This window comes from Drosophila arizonae, chromosome 2 (genome assembly GCF_054131065.1).
Source record: "Drosophila arizonae isolate 15081-1271.41 chromosome 2, UAZ_ARI_1.0, whole genome shotgun sequence".
In the NCBI taxonomy this organism is placed as follows: Eukaryota; Metazoa; Arthropoda; class Insecta; order Diptera; family Drosophilidae; genus Drosophila; species Drosophila arizonae.
The window spans coordinates 5,490,374-5,514,084 of NC_142922.1; the positions used below are offsets into that span (position 1 = coordinate 5,490,374).

Below are 23,711 nucleotides of genomic sequence, written 5' to 3' on the forward strand. Positions count from 1 at the left end.
CATATTTTCTGTTGGGGCATATTTGCTATTTTTATTGCTGGTAACCCGATATGACAATTGTCACAGTCTTTGCCAGCGCAGCCAAGTGCAGATCGTGTCACTTGGTTCGACTCGGTCGCCGAGCATTCCCACAACCAGCCAGCACACAATTTGTAAACAATCTCTTAATGTGTGTTTGAAGGCAGCTCCCGAAACGACACATGTGCCATCCGCCACCCAGCCCCAACCATATCCCCAACCCAACAACTTGCCAGAGCGAGTTACTCATCGCAATTCTCAGTTTGGTAAGCATTCATTGAATGCGGAGCTCTGTTAGTTGTAGTGCCCAGATCCCAAGAGATCTTATTTCCCATTACATAGGTTCAGGTTACTGCAAAGTGCAGACATGCTGGAGCCAAATGGCTGGCATGTGGCGCAGAATTACAAACTCAGTGGCGATGTCAATAAAATTTTATAATTTAAATACATAATGGATAAATTTTTACAAAAATTTATTTTGTTTTCAAATAAAAAATGACTTTTATAATATATATTTTAATATATTGAGATACTCTAAAAATGATCTAGGTGTAAGTCTTATACTTTATAGCTGTTGCTTATTATAATTATTAGCAAAGTCACAAGCCCGCGTCTTATACAAAATTTTATTGTTATTATAATTGTAAGCAGGGACACCCACCTCACCTCCTGCTACAAAATTCTTGTTCAACAACCGACGCACAAACTTAACGACAAACACAAAAGTATAACCAAAGACAACAACCTCAACGAAAGCACGCTTAGCAATGCTTCTACTTATACCAGTATAAGAATAACAAAAATTCAGCATATACACACACCATTAGGGCAGCTAATGCGGCTCTTCAAAAAGCTTTATAATATATTAAATAAAATACTGCTGACAGCTGGCTTTTAAAATTAAAAACTTAAAAAAATATTTGAAATTTATAGAATATTTAATCAAGGTTCAGTAAACAGTCCATTAGGGATTACACACCTAAATAATGCAAAATTCCTCCTTAGCCACATACAAATATAAGTAGATCGTACAAGTGCAAATATAAAATTTTAGGGTAAGATATAAGCAGCAAAGCAATAACAACCTGAAGGCACATCACGTGCGTCAAATGTCAATTAAATGATTTATCAATGTATATCTATATATGTATATATTAATGTAGCATTAATAACAATGCGATATAATATGATCGCGGACAGTAGCAGTTGCGGCGCTGTCAATTAATATGCGGCCAACAATTTTGATTGAACTGCTAACAAGCTGGGGCCATCAACTGCCTCGGTCAGCGTCGCCGTCAGCGGTGGCAGCGATCATAAAGCAACAAAATCGCACAAATTGATTTTGGCCATTTGCAGAGGCGTTTGATTGAGCTATGTACCGGGCGTTGCTTGGCGTGGCGGCCGTCAGTCCCAGGGTCTGCCCGGCATTGGGGCAATGTCAGTCAAGGTGGCGCCGCAGTTCAAATCGATCTGTGGCAACAACAACAACAACAGTGTCAGTGGTGCGGCAGCAGCAAGCGGTTCCCGTTGGATCAGAATGGATTGCCCATTAATTTCAATCAGTCAACCAAGTGTCGATGCTGATTGAAAACGCCGACAGCCGACAGAGTGAAATAAATAATTTACGCATTTCGATGTCAAAGAACTGTGACAAAATAAACGCGTTTATAGCTCAATTATGCGACAGTTGTAAATGTCCCCAATATTTAGACTAGTTCATAATTCCACAAACAAAAATAAACGCTGCGTATGCTTAATATAGGCACACACAATAAACATTAACATTCACAGATTTGCTGTCTCCGTTGTTCCTGCTTCTCTTTTATGCCGCTTGCAAAATATAAATGACAGCGGCGAAGCAGCCGTAGAAATGAGCACCCAAAACTCACCACACACACACGCACACACACACACATATACGTATTACAGAGTGCAATATTCAACATGCACCAGAGGGAACGACTGCGACTGAGTTCGGGTTCGGGTTCGTGTTCGGGTTCGGGCTCATGTTCGGGCTCGCTTGCGGCATTGTTGTGGGCTCTGCTCGCCTGCCTGCCGAATCCAGTCGAATCCGCGTCGTGTCGCTGTTGCTGGCAACGTTATCACATTTGCTATCCGGCAGTGGCAGCGGCAGCGACAGCGACTGCGACTGCGACGTCGTATCCCAGCGAATTGTTTGCGCATTTTGCCAGCGAGCGTTGGGCAGCGCGGATGAATTTCGCACCAGGCGCGAATAAATCATAATAAAAAAAACCAATAAAAATATAACAAAAATAAGATTAAAAAAAAAAAGAAAACAAAATAATATTGGCTCAACTTCGAAGCAGCGGCTCATCATAAAAATTCAAATCCCGATTGCAAATCAGACGAAATTCACGTCAATAATTTGTCAATGAAACGCGATCCGAAAAGTTTTCCATCAAATCTTATAGCCGTATCAATCGCCGAGTGTCAATTAAATTAGCGCGCCAATATCGAGCGCGATTCGAAGCCAAAGCCAGGCGCAACAGGTACCGCTCTCTCTCGTTCTCACTCTCTCTCTCTCTCTCCCTCGCTCTCTGTGTGAGTGTATTAGTGTGTGCGTGTGTGGAGGTGTGTGTAGGTGTGTGCAGGTGCCACAGTGAAACGCCATTTTTTAAGTCAAGTGAAAACCAGATCTAGATTGAATTTAATCAACAAAATAAAAGTGAAAAGTGGGCAAAGAGTGATTTGAATTGTTCGACTATATATATCATCAGAAATTATATGAAACAATCAAGGAAAACGAAATTAGAAAACTTGAAGCAGGTAAAAATTTGCAAATATTTAAATATTTTCTACTAATACAACAAAATAAATAATAGAAAAAATATAATTTAGACTATAAATGAAAATGGAGTAATTCCTATTTGTATGTATATGAATATGTATTCTTATATATATTTATTATTATATACATATCAAGCGTTCTGCTATACATATAAGTCTAACAACCCAGAGATCTTCAACTTTAAATAACTTTATTCAGTCAAATTGTTTAACTTATTTGAGCTAACAATTTGAGTGTTTTTATGAGTTTTGCATATAATACATATATAGATGTACAGATATATTGATGAATTTCTTGGAAAACACTTCAGACCTTTGGCTGGCTTCAACCAGCTTAATCTCAATGCTCAATAAACAATTCCATTTATAATTAATACATGTTGGCAAAGTTGAGCTTGATCTAAGCGTAGCAAAATTTCAATTGAACTCAAATGACTTTGAGTTTGGCCAAATACAAAGCGAAAAGACATATGAAATTTCGTATGCTGAGCAGGGCGTTAATATTTCAATACTGGGAACATATGCGCTGACCAAAAACAGTGAGAAAATCAATAAAACTCGTACAACTTGGGTGTAGAATGTGTTTTATGCTCGCAGTTTATACAAATATATATGCTTACATACATAAATATGTATATATGTGTGTATGTGTATGTATGTGTATATTCTAATATAAATATTTATATGCTGCTCATTTCATTCTGCGCTGACCTGTTGCATGATGAGGTGTATAAGTCTGTGTGTGTGTGTGTGTGTGTCTGTGTGTGTGGCGGCCTGTCTGCCCTTATGGTTAGCTGATATTTTATAAATTAATTATGTTGCCCGCTAATTGCGTCTTCCGTCCGGGCCACTCAACTTGCTGCTATATTTGCCGTAGTTGTTGTTGGTTTAGCATTAGAAAAATAAATATCGAGGAAAATTGTGAATCTAAATCTATACACGAGCAGCTCATCAAATGGAATAACGAATGCCAAAATTTTGATGTTCACCTGTTGCCAAAGGCCACGGCCAAGCGGCAGCAACTGCTCGCTGCACGTGGCGCATGCAGCACAGTTGAAAATGGCATATGCGAGGGAAATTAGGGAAACGCTAAGCAAATTGAGATATGCCATTGGCAAAACGAATTGCCGCCCGCTGTTCATGAATTATGGCAAAAGCATTCGCATTACTCAGAGCAAATCGGGCATTGCATTGTCGGGCCAGAAAATCATCTTGAAAGCGGCTGCCGTTCGGTTTATCTATCCATATATCTGATCAGCAGATGCACTCGCTGCCCTCTAACCGCAATTCGCATGCATTCGCAAATGTCAGGCTGGGCAGTGGGCAGTGAGCAGTGAGCAGGGGACATGGGGCAGGGGGTGTGGCTGGGCGGACGGGCGTTGGGAACTGTTGCAATCGTCTTTTGTTGATTGCGCCTTTGTGTATAAATTAATTAAATTAAAAGTTTCCGGTTAAGCCTCCAAATGCCTCAGCGCGCATTGCACATGCACATGCGGCGCACTGACAGCGCGAGAGTGAAAGAAACAGAGAGAGAGAGAGCGACTGGGAGAGAGTGGGAGAGGGTTAAGTAGCCAAGCTGCTCTGCAGAGACAATTTAATATTGCACTGGCTGCAGGGCGATGCAGCCCCTCTTCATAGATTTATGCAAAGTAGAAGTTATCTAGACATAAGCCGTTTATTCACGGATATACAAAATTATATCTATATATAAATAAACACACATGTTCCTAAGGACTACATGCTGATTCGAGTTGAATGGAAATTTGTTTATTTTGTTTCTGTTTTACATATTCAAGATAAATTACAGAAGATTATTTATAAATTATAAACAATGAAAGAAGTTTGTATTCTAGACTTAGAAACTGTTTTTTGTATTCTATGTAGAACATAAATTAAACGTATATGAAATATATGTAGATATAGAAACGGAATGTGAAATAAATATATATTATATAGATCCCCATACTAGCTTTGCCTCAGCTTGGTTTCATTTTAGCACATAGCCAACTTACTCAGAGTTCTTTGAGGGTTTTGTTTCTTGTAATGTCTTATCAGCAATAGTTTTGCCTTGCCTTTCGCCTCTTTCAACTGCATTTTAAATTATCGAATAAGTATGCTAAAAATAATCATTTAATTGTGGCTGACTTCCCAGAAGTAACACTTGTTTATTTTATCTTAAAGTTGGACATTTCCAGTTCACTGAATGCATACAAATATAATTTATTATTAATTATATGCGGAAATGTTTGTGTTTGATTTCACGTTCAATCATCAAAGGCTTGACTTTAAATATTCAAGATATATTTAAAGTCAATTAGGGTCTTTCCATGCTGCCCACTCGATTTGTTTGCCAAGGCAAAGCAATAAAATCGCTTTTCAGATGCTTATATGGACAGGCCCACTCACTCACTCTGCCTATCTCTCTCTCTCTCTCTCTCGCTCTTTCGCCTCTCCTTACTCTTTTATTTGTATACTCATCAAATGCCAAAGGCTCTTCCATCTAATACTTAGTTGATTCCGACTGATTTAAAGCCCTTCAGTGTGCGCAACGGTGCGAATGCGCAACGCTCAAGCATATTACACATACGCCGCGTGTGTCGCCGACACGTAAATATCAATGTATTTTGGCAAATGTTGCAAATCGATTGCGTACAAGGTGGAAAATGTGATTTTGCGATTTGTTTGCACTTTGTGAGTGGCTGCCAAAAGCAAAGCAAGCGAAGTGGACAAATCTGATTTGTGTGCGATTATTTGAATTAAAAGTAAGTCACGAATGCGTAAACAGTCGACGCTTTTAGCATGTTCGCCCTGGAAGCAAACAACAGGAAGCCACACAAAAAAAATATGAATATGAGCGAATAATATATATATATATATACATTTACATATATATACAATTATATATATTTCGCAAAGCTGAGCGTCAAGTTTTTCGCTGCTGACAATTAACATTCAATTAGAAAATAAACACGACGCTAATTACAACTGCAAATTGGAACGCGACTATAAATCAACGAGCGTCTGGAATTGTCTCAGATTTAACAGTGACCAAGCCACGCCCTAACTCTGCAACATAAGCAGCTGACTCCTGCTGCCCCTGCCTTGGCCCTGTCCACGACTCCTGCACATGCAATTTATGTGCAGTTGACCTTGATGTTAACTAAAGAGACGGTGTCAATATTTTGACAGGCCGCACACTCGACCCCTGGGAGCATATCGAGGCGCTCGACAAAAAGCGTGAGAGGGAGAGTGAGAGTGAGCGAGATGGCTGCATGCGTTATGATGGATATGCGAGCGGACGCCTCGCAAATCCCCATGGATCACGTTTTACTGTCCATCTCGCAATTCGCATTGTTGTTGCGTGGGCGTTACCGTGTGCGTGGGCGTGGCGCACCTAATGTTGACATCACTTGGCCATTTAATGGCACCCTTTATGGGCACTTTAACAGTGCCTGCAACACGGCTGGCATGTGGCATGTGGCATGTGGCCTGTGGGCCAGACATCCAGTCGCATCGCGGCCCCGTTATATGCCACTCTTAAGCTGACCCCAGACGCAGACACACACACACCCACACACACACCCACACAATCAGCACTGTAACGGTGACCTTTGCATTGCTCTTAAAGAAAATGCTGCCTGCCAAGCTGTACAAACCGAAACCGAAACAGAGACTGAAACAGAAATTAGTTTGTTGTAACAGCTCCTGCTGGGGTGGCGGAAGACCTTTAAGTGCACTTTAAGGTGTTACTCAACTGTTTATTTGTTTGGTTTATTTGCTTATTATTGCTTTGAATATGGCTCGTGAGACGCAGCAATATGGGAGATATTGCTAATTCAATTTGATATAAACACCGAGATGTTGTGAAGTGCTATCAGAGAATTATATTGAGCGAAAATGTTTAGTAGCAGACATTTATGAGCTCATATGGCATATTCATGCTCGCCCATTTAGAATGGACGTCTGTTAAATGATGTATCTATCATAGAGAAAGAGGCTAAAGAGTTGCTAGGATAATCAATTTATGCATGATGATTATGGATAATCAATTAGCATGAACTTCAGCCATTCCGAAAGCTCTCAATAACAAACCTATTATAGCTATGAGAAGAAACCCCGTTTTGGATTTTCATTTCATTTTGTTCGAAAAATTTCCAATCATTTCCAAGGGCTAAATAAAGGCTTGCCTATTTAGTTTAATTAGCTTATTATTTATTGATTTAATGCCGTGTCATTGGAAAAGTTAATTTGATGCGTGAATGATTCCATAACTGTGCCGCGCATGACAAATTTTGAACAAATACACAAAATCGAAAAATAGGTTCAGCAACAGAAATAGGCATCGTAGAGGAATATTACAAATGTATATGATAGAGCCTATGACTAATATAAAATTATTGAAAGTGAAGATAAACTCTAGATACCTTATGCTGAGAGAAAATATTAAATGTTGCGTCATATAAATTTTCTTTTTCTTGAAAATTTACCCTATCTACATATATTGCTATGCGTTCCCATGGTGCATAGAACACAAATAATTTTCTTATGTCTCTTACTCTATCGTTTGGACTTAGGGAATAATCATAAGAACTATTTTCATCTTTGAACACGATATCTAACACATGAAAGTCTTGTTCAAGAATATGAGTTGACTGTAAAATTCAATCACTACTCATAATAAATCTTTTACTTAGTTTGTTGCTTGCTAGAAATCTGTGTAAAATATAAAAATAAACCTATAAGTGCATATAATTCATTTGTAAACATTTAATGACCATTTTACGGACAATTTAGCAAACAATGCTGTCAACATCCACTTGATGAACCTATTCACATTTTTATGGCTATTCACAATTTAATAGACATTTTTATGTCAGCTATAAGTCCTTAGTGCATAGAGGAGCAAGAGTGAAGGAGTGTGAGCAAGGGAGAGCGAGAGAGAGAGGAAATATAGAATAAGATGACGTATGTAAACATCGCTTAGCTAAACTCTCAGGTCTATAAACCCACTTTGGCTAAAATGTACGGCCCAATCGAATACATTCTATAAATAGAAAGTATTCAATAAATTCCTACACATAATAAATTTATGAAAATTAAATATATATATAATATAATATATATATATATATTTATTTATATGTTTATGTGTTCGATTTTAACTCTGAGCTGCTGCGATAACTTAAATTCTTCTGATATCTACTGTAGTAGCGAAAAAGCACAAAATAGAGCATAATTTGAATGCAAAATTTTATCTATATATGTATTTTATTCTTAAGTCCAGATACTGTACACTATATTACTTTTAAATTATGCAGTGGATGTATATATAATATATGCTGCATGCATAACTCATGTCACTTGGCTTCTCATCAACACTGACTAACTTTCCATTTGCCTGAGCCTGCTGTAAACTTTCATAATATGCAATAGACGCCGATGCAGCACGAGAATGGGATTAGAATGAAAGAGTGTCTCTGTGTATGTGTGTGTGTGTGTGTGTGTGTGCGTGTCTCTCTGTCTGCATGTGTGTATATCTGTCTCTCTGTATGTGTTAGCTAAAGTGGATTAGTTTGTATGGCAAATTGTGTCTGCAGTTCCCAGTCAATGTTCTTATTAAGATATTACAAAATATGTAAACAGAGGCTGGGCAGCTCGAGGGGTTGAGCTGCAGAGGACCTTGAGGCATGTCAGCGGCTCGTCATCGGCCACCCAATGTCTGTGGTGGCAGCTGCCCCACCGCCGGACTCAATGTGCTGTGGCAAATGTGACATTAAGCGAGCTCAGTGCACACGTTGCACATTAATTCCGTTCGAGATAATTGCTGTCACACGGCCAATCGCTCAATCTGTCAGTCGCTCAATCAGTCAATCGTGATCAACTGGCATAATTAATGAGCGCCTTCAGCGCCTTCGGTCATAATTATGGGCGTTTGATTGATGCCAGATGAACCAAAGCCCACCAAAGCCAAGCGAAACGAAATCAAAGCAAACACCGTGCAGCTACGGCTACAGGTAGCACCCGTTATGACAGACGCACATGTGTTAATTTGTGCTTTTCACACAGCGCAATCTATCACATTATTGATTTGTTCAATTAAACCCAATCGATGACTCACACGCACACACACACGCACACGCACACGCACGCATTCACACACTCACACCCAAATGGCTCCCAAAAGACAAAACAGCTGACGCGAAGCCACCCAGTTGTCGAGCTGTGCTGGCGCTGTAGACGCCATGGCGTACCTGAACAGGTGCACGTCGGCTCTGGGGGCAATCCTTGGCTCGAACGTAAGAGTTGCCATATCGAGAGAGGGAGAACAAAAGCAAAAAAAATTAATAAATAAATTGCTACTTAAACGCAAATGCCATTAAAATTATAATTTGGTTCGGCTCTATGGGCAGCGCATTTGTCGTTTGTGTTTTGGCGTGTGTGCTGTTATAAAAATAAATAAAAACAATAAAAAATATATGATATTCCAATCGAAGCGCGGCTCGTTTAAATGCAAATGCCTCGCCAACTCAGCTGCCTCGGCTGCCTGACAATAAAATGTATTTAATGGCACTGCGTCCGTTAAAGCGCAGCGCAGCGCCGAGATTAGCCGACCAGGTGGCCCACCTCCCGCCTCCTGCCGCACACAAATGCCAACACACACCCATACACACACACACACCTGTTTCGCCGCACGCTGCTTGCATTAGTTTTGTGCGTGGCAGCGTGTGAACGAACGCTCTATGCGAATCACATCCGCAGGAAATGAGCAACTTCTGCGGCAGCACAAACTTATTAAGTTTCAACTAAGTGCGACACTTGCCGCAATGACAATTTTTAACAACGACAGCGCCAAAGGATGCCGGAGTACCAGAGGAGCAGAGGACCCTCTCTGTGTTGGCCTGGTAGGTCACGTAGTTCTCAAGCCGTTAATGAACAACAGCAACAGGCCACACATCATTAGCTGTCACTAGGTCCCTAACCGTGCCCACTCTCAGTTCCATTCTCATTCTCAGTCCCATTGCCATTCTCCCATTTTGGCTCCACCTACGTATCCGGCTTCAGCTGCGCGGCTCCAGTTACAGCAATTGGCTCGGGACCACTTTTGGGCATTGTAATTAAATTTAACTGCCGTCAATGGCCAGGCATTGACTTATGTCGTCACTAAACTGACATCGCCCAGTGTTGACAAACATTTTAATAGGCTTCACATGTCGCGCTCGACAAATATTTAAAGAAAGTACACACGAGTGGAGCACTGTTATGAAAGAGCTTAACGCTCGAAGTACTGGTAAATACAGTCAAGTCGCGACTGATTTGAAGTTGAAATGAAAAAATCACTAAAATTTCCACTCATTTAGGTTCTCTTCTAAATTTGTAATATAATAAATTGAATTTATTTCAAACAACCGTACAATTTATAGCTCAACTAAAAACTCAAAATTAAATTCGCAGGTATGCCCTTATTTATTTGCTATACATGCTGAGGGTTTCTCATTGTAATACCCTGAACCCATTGGGAAATATGGGTATAATGATTTTGTGAAAAGTATGCAACAGGCACAGACCCCATAAAGTATAAATATTCTCGATAAGGGCGACGAGCTGAATCGATATAGCCCTGTCCGTATGTCAGTCCCTCTGTATGAACGCCTAGATCTCAGAAGTTATAAGAACTAGAGATTTGAAATTATGCATGCATATTCGTGCATACCATACGCAGTACAAGATTATCTTATTTTTTCGATAACTTATTCGATTTCATTTTTATCGAGAATAATCGATTATTAGAATTAATGACTTGGAGACTTCAGATTTACTGTGTATATTCATTTTATGAATACGAAGATTTTTTAATTTATAGATTTTGGATAACACGCCCCCTTCTGCCTTGGAATGTATTCATATTTAATTTTTAATTATGATCACGTTCTGAAAGTTTCATGAAGAAAGTCCTACTACTACTACTAAATTATCATAGTACTGCCCAGTTAGCAGAGCGCGTGCGTGTGGATGCATGTGTACGTGTGCGTAAGAGGAGTGCAGCATGAATAGAATATCAGCTGACAGGGTTCAGGGTATCTCCTAGTCGAGCAGTCACGACTAGCGCATTCTTAGTTGTTTTTCGTTAGTTTGACGATATTTTTCCTAGTATTAAATGCATCTGTAGTCACTTGTAAAGGCATGTAATTCCATGTAATTAATTTTTTGTCCCTATCTATGAGTATTCGCTATTCGCTATTTGCTATATAATTAGAGGAAATTTAACAGTGCTTAATTCCTAACTGTTCTGGCAACGTCTCTACGTCCCTGCTCTGCTCAAAACAATTATAACTTATAGAACAATTAATATTTATAATCCTCATCTCATAATATTGTGGCCAGGTCAAAGGTGTTGCTAAGCTCTTTGGCCTATTATTTAGCCGTATGCAGCATGGGGCATGACAAAGTTGGAGAAAGCCGTAACAAATGCGAATTGTCAAGCCGAAAAGACATCACATTAACTGCCAGGACATGCGCGTAAGCTGACTTGTCAGCACAAGGATAACGAGAGCTTTGCCTGTGCGTGTGGTTGCGGCTGCCACTCCTGCTACTCCTGCTGCTGCTGCTGTGGCATTCCCATACAGACTGCCACGTATGTGGACACGGCAAGGACAAGCTGCTGCGTAAATGGTCCAGACCTTGGGCAGCGACAGCGAGTCGAGGGAAGGGAAAGTGCCAGACCAGGAACCAGGGACCAGGGACCAGAGACAGGCAAACGTCGACAGTCGACAAATGTAACGAGATGCGTGTCATTGCGCCAAAATCAACAAAAATGCAAACGATGTGTGCGCTGTCAACGAGGTGTGTGTGTGTGGGTGGGTGTGGGTGTCTGGAGCTGCCCTGGGGCCAGCTGCCAGTTGGCTGTTGCCATTTTGACCATGTGTGAGGGGAAGTTGATGTCAATGAAAGGCCAATTCGCAGCTACAATAGAAGGAATGTTGCCCGAGAGTGTTTGTGTTGTTGTTGTTCGAGTGAACAGTTGTAAAACAAGACAAACATCAATAGAATCTTTATTGGTTTTATAAATATTTGTTTGGTTTGTCGCTGTTGTTGCGCGACTCGCAGCCCTTTAAGCCAAAGTTTCAGCAACAAAAGACTGTTAAAAGAAAAAGCGCCTTAGCCGCGCTGCTTATGCAAAGTTACGACTTTGTTGGGGGGCGCCTTGTCCTTGACAGCGGACATTTTAAGCGGCTTTAAAGCCGATTCGAGTTCGAGGGTTTGACATTGGGGGTTGCACGATGATGGATTTACCCCGTGACCTGTGCGCACTCCTCTCAAGCGTAAGCCAAATTCAATCACAGATCCTTTTAATATGCCACCAAGTTTTGCCCCCGCTAGTGCTAGGGCGACGCAGTTGGCTTTTGAGATTCTTTTCTTGTTTCCATCGAGTAGTTGAAGCATAGAATATTACTCATACGCACTCGTGTACTGAGCCCAGCCCCCAGGGGCAGCAAAATATTGCCGAATATTGTGAAATATATGTGCGGCCGCATGTGGGCAGCTACTGTGTGGGGCATGCGACGTGCGGCATGCGGCATGCGGCTTGATTGATTTGAATTCCCTGTCAAGGCTGGCTGCACTAAGAACTAATCAATTTGTCGGACAGCAGTTCTTTACAGATTCATATCTGAATTGCAAATGAGAGCAGCCTCCAGCCCCGACCAGCTCCGCTCAGCTCCTCGAGCCTCGAGCCTCGAGCCTCGGGGCTGGAGGGCCAGCAGCCAAAATGGAAAATAGCTGACAAAATGACTTGCGGTAGATAACAAATTCATAACATTTAATTACGTGCAATTTACGAATATGTTAACACCGCCATCGATAAGGATTTTGTTGTTGGCACTTTGTCGCTCTATTGGACGAGCGATTGATACATCTGAGCGATTGATGAGCGATTGCTGATAGCGCACAAAAGGCTAAGCAACAGGCCAGACGACAAACGAGAGTCGACAGCCTACAGATGGCTGACTGCTAGCCTCAGCAGTTGCCAAAATGGTAATGGCCAAATGTTCAATTCTCTCTGCTCAACTAGCGCTCGCCCATTCAATGCTCTGCATATTTATCTAAGGCCAGCAGACGGCTCGTTTATTTGCCCAGCGCTGGGCGCTACATGTGTGACATGGGAAGCGCGTCACATGTGCCCGTCATATGTCGGCAGCCCGCAGAGGTGGCTGGGGCAGAGGCGGAGTGCGGTGGATAGGAGCTGCTTTGATAATCCAATGATGGGATTGTCCGAAACGAAATCATGATGTCAATGCGGAAGGCTTACAGCTGCCTCTGCAACTGCCGCTGCAGTTGCATGGCCACACGTGCTGCACACATGCCACAGAGGGGCGCCTCGCAAGTGCGTACTTCCGACATTGATAAAACACCGAATGCAGCTCTGATTCAGCGATAACAGCACACCCATATACATATACTTTCGACAGCCAAATACTTTATACACTTGCGAGTCATAAACCAACAAAATATTGCTTCTGTGCCAGAAGCCAAAAAGTTGTTAATATTTTATTATCTAGTCTTAAATTTGCTGAGTGAAGAAATTTTATTTACTCGCGAATCAAATTTCGCACCCATTTTACAATACATATATCAAGAGCTTTGGTTTATTTGACTTTATCAAACTGCGCTGTTGAGAAATTCAATTTGAATGGCAAGGATTTAACAATTGATAAACAAAAGCTTTGACTTAAAGCGCAAATTTTATATATTTTGATACGATTATGTATATTCAATAAAATGCTTAGACTCGAGCCTGTATCTCCTTTTCTTTGCATTTCATATTACATGCCAAGGCTGAACTACCCTTAGCACAGCCATATGCAAACTAACGACCCACATACATCATACTATTTGGTATTTCGTCACTAGTTTGCGCATTTGTCTTTGCCGTGTGATTATTTGAGCTTTTTATAGATTAGTGAAACAGTGTATAAATACATATGCTTGCATTACAACAGCCATGCCATTTACGATAGTAATAAATGTGTGCATAAGAATGCACCTAGAGCGTCACAGCTTATAAATACATGTCGAATATGCCAGTCATCATGGGTAAACATTATATATGCCGCCATGTAGCAGACAACATATCAGACTATATTTATATCTGTTTAACGACGAGAACTTTCGTTTATCAATTGATTTTGAATCAAGTGAACAGCAGCTAAACACATTTTTAAAAGTCTTTCGATTGACCAAAGAGAAATGTAATCAAAGATAAATGTAAGCCATTTCTCTTGGCAACGCATTGTAGGTCAAGTCCTTGCGAAGGAGAAAATGTGCAACAGCAAAGCTCGAATTTCACTTCTGTTTTCCTTTGCGTCATTTTCTTGTAATTAAACGGTAATAAATGACGCCGTAGAATGACTGGGCACAAAGCAGCGAAACACAATGATAACGATGCGACCGACTTCCTTATACCCAGCTGGACTAAGCAATAAACTTGACACTTCAATCTAGTCTTAGTCGATAAACTTACTATTAATCAGATTCCTAGATATATTGAACATTTCTTGAGGTGATTCTCACATAAATCTTGTTGAGTGGTACCTTTAAATTGCCTTCTAAATACTCTACACAGTTGCCAGGATAATTTACGTTCCACTTTCCAATATTTTGTGAAATATTCTCTACACTCTAGTTTGTATTTATTGTATATTACGATCTTATAAGGTTACGTTGTATTTTTAATGATACACTCTTCTTTCGAATTAAGACCACTATTTAGTCTACTTTGCTATCGAACTGCAACTCTACACTTTTGTAGACTCGACTTTAGACTCAAAACTCTGATCATACTATTCGTTCTTTTTGTTCTAGAGCATATATATCCTCTTACTCCGAAAGGATGTTGACTTTCTTTCTTCAAATCTTCAAAGTAAACTACAGCCTTTCAATGTTTTCTAAAGACATCTTTACACACTAATCTTCATATTCTACATTCTGGGATAGCCTTACTCTACATTTAACGTAAGTCTCCATTCGACATAATCTACTTGGTAAATTTTTAGACTCCACACATCCTACAAGCTTTTCTGTTCTCTACCCTCCAATATACACCCCCCTAATAACTTTGCTAAATTTTCTGGGCTTTTCTCTATACAGTCTACCATTCTACGCTATAAAATTCTCTCTACTTCAGATTTATCCTACATTCTTCGTGTTCTTTTTCGTTGTCTGCACTTTATCTATCGCGAATTTTTCACTTTGCCTACTAGCTACTCTTCGAACTGCTCTACACTCGACTCTCCGATTTATTCTACATATTGTATCTGTTTGGAGAGTACTTTAATCTCTATTCTGCACTTTGTCCATTCTTCAAGTCTACATACTTCCTCAACCATCCCATTTGTACTTCGTTTTTCTATACATTCCACTCTATAGTCTCCATTTCGCCACATAGTCAAAAGTTCCGCACTCTACTCAACACTCTATTCGGTATCCTTACTCTGGTCTAACGAGCATCTTTTTCTTCCGTATTCCTTACGTGCATCCCACCAAGCAGTTGTAGCTAAGGCAAGTAAGATAAATGACCAACTAATTGTCGAGTTGACAGAGCAGGTGATAAATGTAAATGGTTAGCAGAAGAATAACAAGAAACTGAACGTTTTTCAGGCAATTGATATTGGCATTAATTTTCTGCTAAATTAGCATGTTGATTACTTTGAAATGCATTTATCATTGTAAATGGAATTATATGCACTTATATATGCTTATGGAAGAGCAACGAAGGTTATTTACTGCTGCTGCAACCTTTTGAAGCCTTATCGCTACAACAAAATCACGAACAGAAATAGGCGCGACAACTGTATTTACTAAGAAGGGGCATTCACTATCGCGTGCTGCTGGCAGTGATTCATCCGAAGCGCTGCAGTGGGGGTCAGTGGATCGTCGGTGGGTGAGGGCGGGCGGCCGAGTGCCGAGGCGGGAACTCAAGCGTAACCCATTTAGATAAATGCAGTCAGCTGGCTGTAATATTTGCCAAAAAGTAACGATGGCGATAACAAGACGGGGTCAAACAGAGCCACTCGAGCGTCCTTGAGCATCCTTTGCAGCTGATTCTGACAGCGTTTACACTTGAAATTGAATAGTTAACTGAAGGGGACACAGGGGGACAGAGGGACACAGAAGCCTTGCGCTTAACCCTGTCCGGGTTGTTCTAGTGAAGGCGTGACATTGTCGTTTGCCTTAAAAACTTTCGCAGAGTCTGCTGCTGCTGCTGTTGCTACTGGCCTGGCCTGGTGCATGGGGGCGTATGATTTATGCGCACTACACATACGCACTGTGTGCCACATGCAACCATAATAGATACACGAGGCAACGGCAGCAACAGCTGCCTTGAGATGGCCCAGCCCAATGTCCGCTGGGACAAGAAATTGATTTGCCGCTCACGTATGGCAATCACATGTAGCTATGCACCCAAGCGGCTATCTCCCTCTCACTCTCTCTCCCACTCTTACTCTCTCTTTCTCTCGTGTCCTAGACGACGATTTTAATTATGCTTGTCATTCAGAGCGCTGGCCCAGGCATATCAAGTGACTTCAAAAAAATCATGGCTGCACAAACTCTTTGAAATTTCTCGCACGCAATTTATTAAAGTCGAGTCGATAGCGCCACACGGCGCTAATTGTATTAGCCAAATTATAATTAAATCAATACCCAGACGCCCGAAAGCCGAAACTCAAGAATTAAGTCCATTTGCTGATTGTGCACGGAGCGGGAGTCAACACGAGTGCAAATACTCCAAAAGCCACTTTACAATTGAGCTAAATCGACCAGTCAATATGCACCCCGCCAATACACTCGGCCCTATTCCCGCATGGCCGCCCATTCGATTTGAATTAATTAGCCGAAAGCCAATTACGCAAAACGTCGACTTACGCAAAATGTTGGCCAACAGCACGCAATCAAGCGGCCCAGTGGGAGCTGGCCTGCAGGACGCGTCACGATTTGCCCAAGAACTCTGCAAAAACAAATACGAGTGGGCTGGCTGGCTGTCTGAATGACTGAATGACTAACTGACTGAATGACTGAGTGACTGAGCGCGAGTTGCCTTTATGAGAACATGTCCGACGACCCAAAGAGTCGCGTTAATTTGACAAGCCGCTCGCTCAACGTATGCCCGAGGCAGACACTTAAAGTGTCGCTGCGACGCGATGATGAAGTGCGTCGCCGTTGCGAGCTCAAAGCGGCGAGTCGGTGCTGCGAGTCGGAGCTACCACAGTTTGCACTTAGCTGCAACTGGCACACGTGCGCGGCGCAAGGAGCAGCCAATTAAATGGAAAATGTTCTCATCGTTGTCATAGCTTGATTGATGCCGCAGCAGTTGGCAAAGTGGCAAGTGGCAAGTGGCTAAAGGCTCGAGCCAAGTGGCAAGTGGCAAGTGGAAAGCTGCAGGCTGCAAGCTGGCCATGCTTAAAGCTTAAACGCTTGCCACACACCCGGCCATTTGTTTGGCGCGAGCTGCGGTAATAGATACAGAAACCAGATACCGAGCACACACAACAATAACGGTAAAGATAGCGGCAACAGCTTAATTGTTGTACTATATCTTTTTGTATTTCAGTGATACCCTGTACTTACTGATATGAGTGAAAGCGAAGGGTAGAGCAGAAGTAGAAATATTGCTTAACTAGACAAAGCTCATTATCGATATTTATCGATTTCCAATTTCAAAATGAAGAATATACATGTAGTTAAATAATTTAGTATTTGAGTAGAGATTTTTTTAGTTTAGCAATTTTTATTTTTAAGTTTTTATTTCAATAAATAATATCTCATTCGTATAGAGCTCATAACTCTGGTGTGATAACTATGCAGGTAGAGAAAGTATAATCATTGTACAATTTAAGCAAAGTGGGAAGGTTGATTAATCAATCCTATGCGTTAGAGTGGGATTCGTGCTAAGCTCTCTTTAGTTTTGAATGTTTTTGATGACGTGTTTCCCGCTAAGGTCCTTAGATATATATTCATTCATTTTCATAGCCTGAAAAGTTAACAAGTGAGAGCAATTAAAGAAGAGTACACAGGGTATGCTTTAGTCGTGCACAATTACTGCTGCTAGTTAGTTGCTGGCGCTGCAGTCTTATCGACTTCGAGCTGAACATGGAATGTATTTTTGGCAAATATTTATCAATTTATTGTACTAAAAAATTGCTACAATTACTCACGTATATATATGCGTGTGTGTGTGGGTGTGCAAATGTGTTTACATGTGTGTAAACGTGCCGAACGATGATTAATTTTGCTCTCTTGTTCTCCGCAGCTACATAGAAAGGCTCGTGTGTGAGGGGTCACAAGGGAGCAGGAGTAGTAGCAGCAGCAGGAGCAGCAGCAGGAGCAGCAGCAGCCGCAGCGGCCACAAGGGAAGGATAACTTGTGGCACACATAGACACACACATACAGAGGCACAGCGCACAGCTGCAGACATGGCAAACATGGCGTATGCGCAACATGCAACTGCAACAAGTGCAACAACATATGCTATTTCAGTTCACTTACTGAGCAATTCGCGTCAATTAGGCTATACACGCTCCAAGGCACAACATAATTGAAGCTGTCTGCAATTGCCATTATTACTACAACAGCAACAACAACAAAGGAGGAAAATATTGAAATCGAAAATTAAATCAAATTTATTGAACGCCTCAATTCGCCTCTGCCAACATGTCCGAGTTTCGGTTCTTTTCGTACACCGACTTTGCTTTCAGAACGAATCACTCGCAGAATCTGATCAATCTGCCCTTTACGCAATACCATGCCGCCGCCAGTACTCAGCAGACGGAGCAGACGTCGGCGGACATCGAGCTGAATGTGCCGTACACCGTGTTCGAGGTGCTTGTGGCCATCATCAGCATCATTGGCAACCTGATGGTGATCATTGTCTTCCGGCGCGAACGGAAGCTGCGCCGCCGCACCAACTACTACATCGTCTCGCTGGCCATGGCCGATTTCCTGGTTGGCTCGCTGGGCGTGCCCTTCGCCATACTGGCCTCCATTGGCTTGCCCAAGAATCTGCACGCCTGCCTCTTCACCGTCTCGCTGCTGGTGGTGCTCTGCACCATATCCATCTTCTGCCTGGTCGCCGTCTCCGTGGATCGCTACTGGGCCATACTCTACCCGATGGCCTACTCCCGCAATGTGCGCACCCGCACGGCAATTGGTAAGTGAAAGGCGGGCAGACGCCTCCAGCTAATGCATCTCTATATTGTCAAACTTTCCTGTTGCATCTGCTGTGGCAACAATGCCATAGATAATGGCCAACAAATCAACATATTGCACATTGTTCTGCCTGATACGGCCTGCCGGCCATGTTTGAGTTGCGGCTTTGTGTGGCCTGGCAGGAATTTCATAAAACAAAAGAAACGAAATGAGAACAAAGCACTGAATGCAGCCAGGACTGCTTTAAGGATATTCAAGGCTATTTATTTCATTGCAAAAGAGATGAATTGATGTAGAAACCAGCTTGACAACAGCTTGAGTAGGCCATGTAGAACTAATCAACGAGAAATTGAGACTTACATGACATAAAAGGAAAACCGAAAGACAGAGTGGTAGCAAAAGTAGTAAAGAAAAGTCTTGAGCGACTCATTTCAGTTGTGTTTCTTTGTTTGAGGATTATATGAATTCCTGGTAACACATTCTATAAAATTCAATCTAAAATATGTATCTGCTGCATCAAATCATTTCCCATCTCTAATACTTTCATGCCCTTAAAATTCTTCCACAATTACAGTAAATAATCATTTAGAAAATATATATTAAAATATATTATAGTTCTTGCAGCTTATTATGGAAAGAAACCAAAGTTAAGTCATTAAAATCATTATACCCTATTGCGCATTCTTAATGGGCTAGGGATAAAAACTATAAAATAAAAAGCCATATTTAGGTTATAAGCTGCAAAGATAAAAATCATCGATAAATTATATCCTTTCACTATCCCTAGGGTACGATATAGTATGATACGCTTACCACTTTTCAGCAAAAATACAACTGCATTTAGCTAGAAAAATGCAAGGATAAGTACTGAGTAGGCAAGAAACTAAGTACGTAGAGTATTGAACTCGAATGGCCTTCAAGTACTGCCAGGCTAGGCTTACATACTCTATAAGTAGCGATAAATGTGTAAGAGAATTATTTTCCAATCAGAGGACGAAAACAAGCATTTAGGGATTACATTAAGTACTTGAAACATATTTCATTAGCCACAGTATTAGTAGAGTACTACATGTATAGCCAGAGAGGGAGAGAGAGAGTGGGAGATTATGTATAATATATGTAAAGAGTGTATAGCAGTGTAGTGTTAGATATGATACTTAAATTAATAATTAATTGAACATGAACATAAGTTTAGCTGCATGGCTGATGGCGAGCGACAGTCGAGTAGCCATAGAGAAACATGTACAAATTCGAGCCATGGCTGGAGCATGCATTGAGACATGAAGAATTAATGAGAAATCGATTTAAACGAATACGAAGGACATGTGGCTTAATTAAAATGACATGGCACAAAGCTAGTGCTGGGAGAAAAGCAATTATGAATTTGTTTGGCATAACATCTTGCTTGGTGGTGCTGCTGTTGCTGGAACCTATTAAAGAGCTCTGCTCCGGCTCTGGACTGAACGCAAAAGAGGGGCAGAGAAAAAAGGAAAACAAAAAGTTTTCTATTGACATAATGGGAAAAGAATTAATTGCTTTTAATTACATATCCACAGCATTTGGTTAGCTCGGCGAAGTTGATTTCTTTCTCTTTTTTGGGTTCGATGGCGTGTGCGTCATTGGGTCAAATGCATTTGGTTCAATGTACTGTTAGGAGTGGAACGACTGCAGCAAAGCCAGACAATAGCCAGAGTAGACAGAGTGATGAGTGGCATCCATGCAGCTAGTCGTAGCTCTCATTAGCATTTTCAGTGAGCCGACAGTTGAGTCATGAGTGGTGCGATGACGTCAAAGTGCCAAGGACTTGTGTGGGGCTTCGGCCTCGCTGGCTGTGTCTGCTGTGTATGCTAATCCAGTGCATCATCCCTTTTGCAGTCATCATATCCGTGTGCTGGTTGGCTGGCGCAATTGTGGGCTTTCTGCCGCTCTTCGGCTGGCACGCGGATGTGCCCCACGATCAGACCTGCCTGTTCGTCGAGGTTATGGACTACAACTATCTGGTCTTTCTGTACTTTGCCACCATCATCACGCCGGCCCTGCTCATGCTGGCCTTCTACACGCACATCTATCGAGTGATTATCAAGCAGGTAAGTGCAGCCCCTCGTCTATGTAATGCTGGAATGCACTTCAGCTCTCTGCTAATTGCCGCAGGTGCGCCAGATAGTGACCATGAATCCCGCATCGGATCTGAGCCGACGCTCCTCCACCGCCCAGATGCAGGTGACCACAACGGGGCGCGGCGGCCACACGGGCACCATGCTCCGCGTCCTGGGCGCCGCACGCAAGCGGGACGTGAAGGCCACGCAGAATCTGTCCATCATTGTGCTGTTCTTCATGATCTGCTGGATACCGCTGTACACGATCAACTGCATCAAGGCCTTCTGCCCCAACTGCTATGTGCACCCCAAACTGACGCTCTTCTGCATCATACTCTCGCATCTGAACTCGGCGGTCAATCCCGTGCTCTACGCCTACCACCTGAAGGACTTTCGACTGGCGCTGAAGAACCTCATGCTGAGGCTGATGGGCGTGGACATCGATCAGCAGGCGGAGGCCATACATCGCTTCTCGCTGGCCAGCCAGCACCGCCTGCAGTCCATGGACTCCACCATGCGCACCACGCAGCCGCGCATGTATGTGGGTGAGTGTGAGTGCGCGTCGTCTACTTTAATGCTTAGCGAATGGCGAGCTAATGATCCTCTCTCCCGATTCACAGACTCGCCCATTTGGCTGCGCCAGCAGCAGGAGGCGCTCAAGAACTCCCAGCTGCTGCCCAAGTGCGGCGTCCTCACGCCCTGTGTGAACAGCATCAATCAGACGGTGGCCGCCGCCGTGACCGCCTCCACGGACATTGAGCGCGACATGTGGAACATTGTGGAGGCATCCAGCGGAGCGGAGCTAGGCGAGATTAGCTATGAGTTTCCCAGCGCCAAGCGGGAGAGCGATCATGAAAGCAGCGCCTCGATTTCAGCGCCGGCGACTGCGCAGCCAGCTGTGCAGTCAGCGTCGCAGCAGCAGCGCTGCGACAGCGCTTTCTCGTACGACAACCAGAACTACTCGACGGGACCTGAGGACGGCATCAGCCTGCCCGACGACCTGGACGAGTATGAGGACGTGTTTGTGCCGCCAAGCGGCAACCACAACTACCAGGGCGTCGATCCCGTCGAGCTGCGTCGCTCGTTGGCCTGTGTCATGCGCGAGAAGCTGCGCAGCGATGACACCGACTACTACAGCCAGCAGGCTGCACTGCAGGATGCCAGCAGCGGTGACCAGGAGCTGCCGTCCACGCTGGAACGGGTCAGACCCTGCTCCACGCGCACCTCCCCCAGCAACGGAACACTGCCGCAGCAACTGCGCGCCAAGCTGCTCGCCGGCAACTCGAACAGCGATCACTGCCTGCCCCTGCCCAGCACAGGTGCCAACAGCGCCGGCATCTATGTCATCGATGGCGCCACGAATCCCCTGTCGCCTGGCCACAAGCCGAAGTATCGCAAGTCCACGGCACTGACGCGCAACTCGCGCAAGAAGAGTCGCTCCTGCACCTGCGCCAACGAACAGAAGCAGGCGAGCCCTGGCGAAGCAGCCAACTCTACAGCCGGCCAGCCTAACCATAGTCTCAGCACCAGGCAGTCGGAGGAGTCGCCGCCAGCTCAGACGAGTCACGAGCACTTCTTCAGTCCGCTCAAGTCAGTGGGCAGCTTTATGCAGCATTCCAATATTTTTAATCTCTTCCAGCCGCACGCAACGGCGACCACAGCCCCAACGGCGCTGAACACTGCTCCTGGACCAGGCTCAGAGACGGGGACGGGGACAGGGACAGGGACTGGAACAGGACTGGGCACAGGGACAGGAACAGCATCAGGGGAAGGCACTGGAGCTGGACCCACTGCTCCTCCATCTATGCCCAATTCACGACTGAGCGTTGGGCCATTGACCTCCACGTCGGCCTCTTCGTCCTCGTCTCTAGTCGCTGCCAGCGTTGAGAGTTGACCTACGGTCAATGCTCCTCACCAGGCAGACAAAGACTAGGCAAATACTCGCAAGACAAAAGCTTTTAGCATAAGTACCTAGTTTTCGAGTTTCAAACGACTCCACCATAGATCAATGCTTGGAACAGCCGGAAACGGAATAGAAACGGAAACGGAAACGGAAACGGAAACGAAAACGAAAACATTTCCAGCTCTTGATGTTCCTACAGTTTCAGTTCTGTTTCGTGAACCATGAGCATTTATTTTTCAATGTAATTATGTTTATTTCCTCTGTTTAATTAGTTAATTGTTTGGAACTAAGCTTAAAGTCAATTTATAAGTAAATAACCATTTTTGGCATACTCGTATTTTTTCTACATGCATACATAGATATACATACATACATATGTATAAGTATTAAACTGCTTACAAATCTATTGATGTTATCTAAACCAATGTATCCTATATATACATATATACATATATATGCATGTGTGTTTAACTAAGTATACTTGGAACGTCTGTGAAATTCAATATGTATATAAATATATTTAAATGTACATACATATATATTTATGTGTATATTCAATGTATTGTTGAAGATCAAATAAAAGTTGGAAAATACCAAGATATGAAATTAAAAGCTCGTGCCTAGACTTTTACTTTTTTGGTATTTTTTAAGACGTTTCGGCCTGGAAAGCTTGGAATTGTTACCTG

The 23,711-nt window shown here is 42.7% G+C and overlaps 1 protein-coding gene across 4 annotated transcripts; it reads left to right on the forward strand.

The window, feature by feature from the left end:
* Positions 1-2,061: 2,061 nt before the first annotated feature.
* On the forward strand, positions 2,062-23,362 carry AdoR (Adenosine receptor). Of its 4 annotated transcripts, XM_089463109.1 has the most exons (6): positions 2,062-2,805; positions 14,686-14,835; positions 18,131-19,027; positions 20,902-21,113; positions 21,178-21,673; positions 21,743-23,362. In XM_089463109.1, exons 3-6 carry the CDS (start codon positions 18,532-18,534, stop codon positions 23,014-23,016), a joined length of 2,478 nt encoding a protein of 825 aa, XP_089319235.1. In that variant the 5' UTR covers positions 2,062-2,805; positions 14,686-14,835; positions 18,131-18,531; the 3' UTR covers positions 23,017-23,362. The 4 variants fall into 4 exon arrangements, with proteins under 4 accessions (XP_089319235.1, XP_089319236.1, XP_017871538.1 ...); XM_089463110.1 differs by lacking the exon at positions 14,686-14,835 and having other exon boundaries at positions 2,062-2,528; XM_018016049.2 differs by lacking the exon at positions 14,686-14,835 and having other exon boundaries at positions 2,064-2,805.
* The last annotated feature ends 349 nt before the right edge of the window (positions 23,363-23,711 follow it).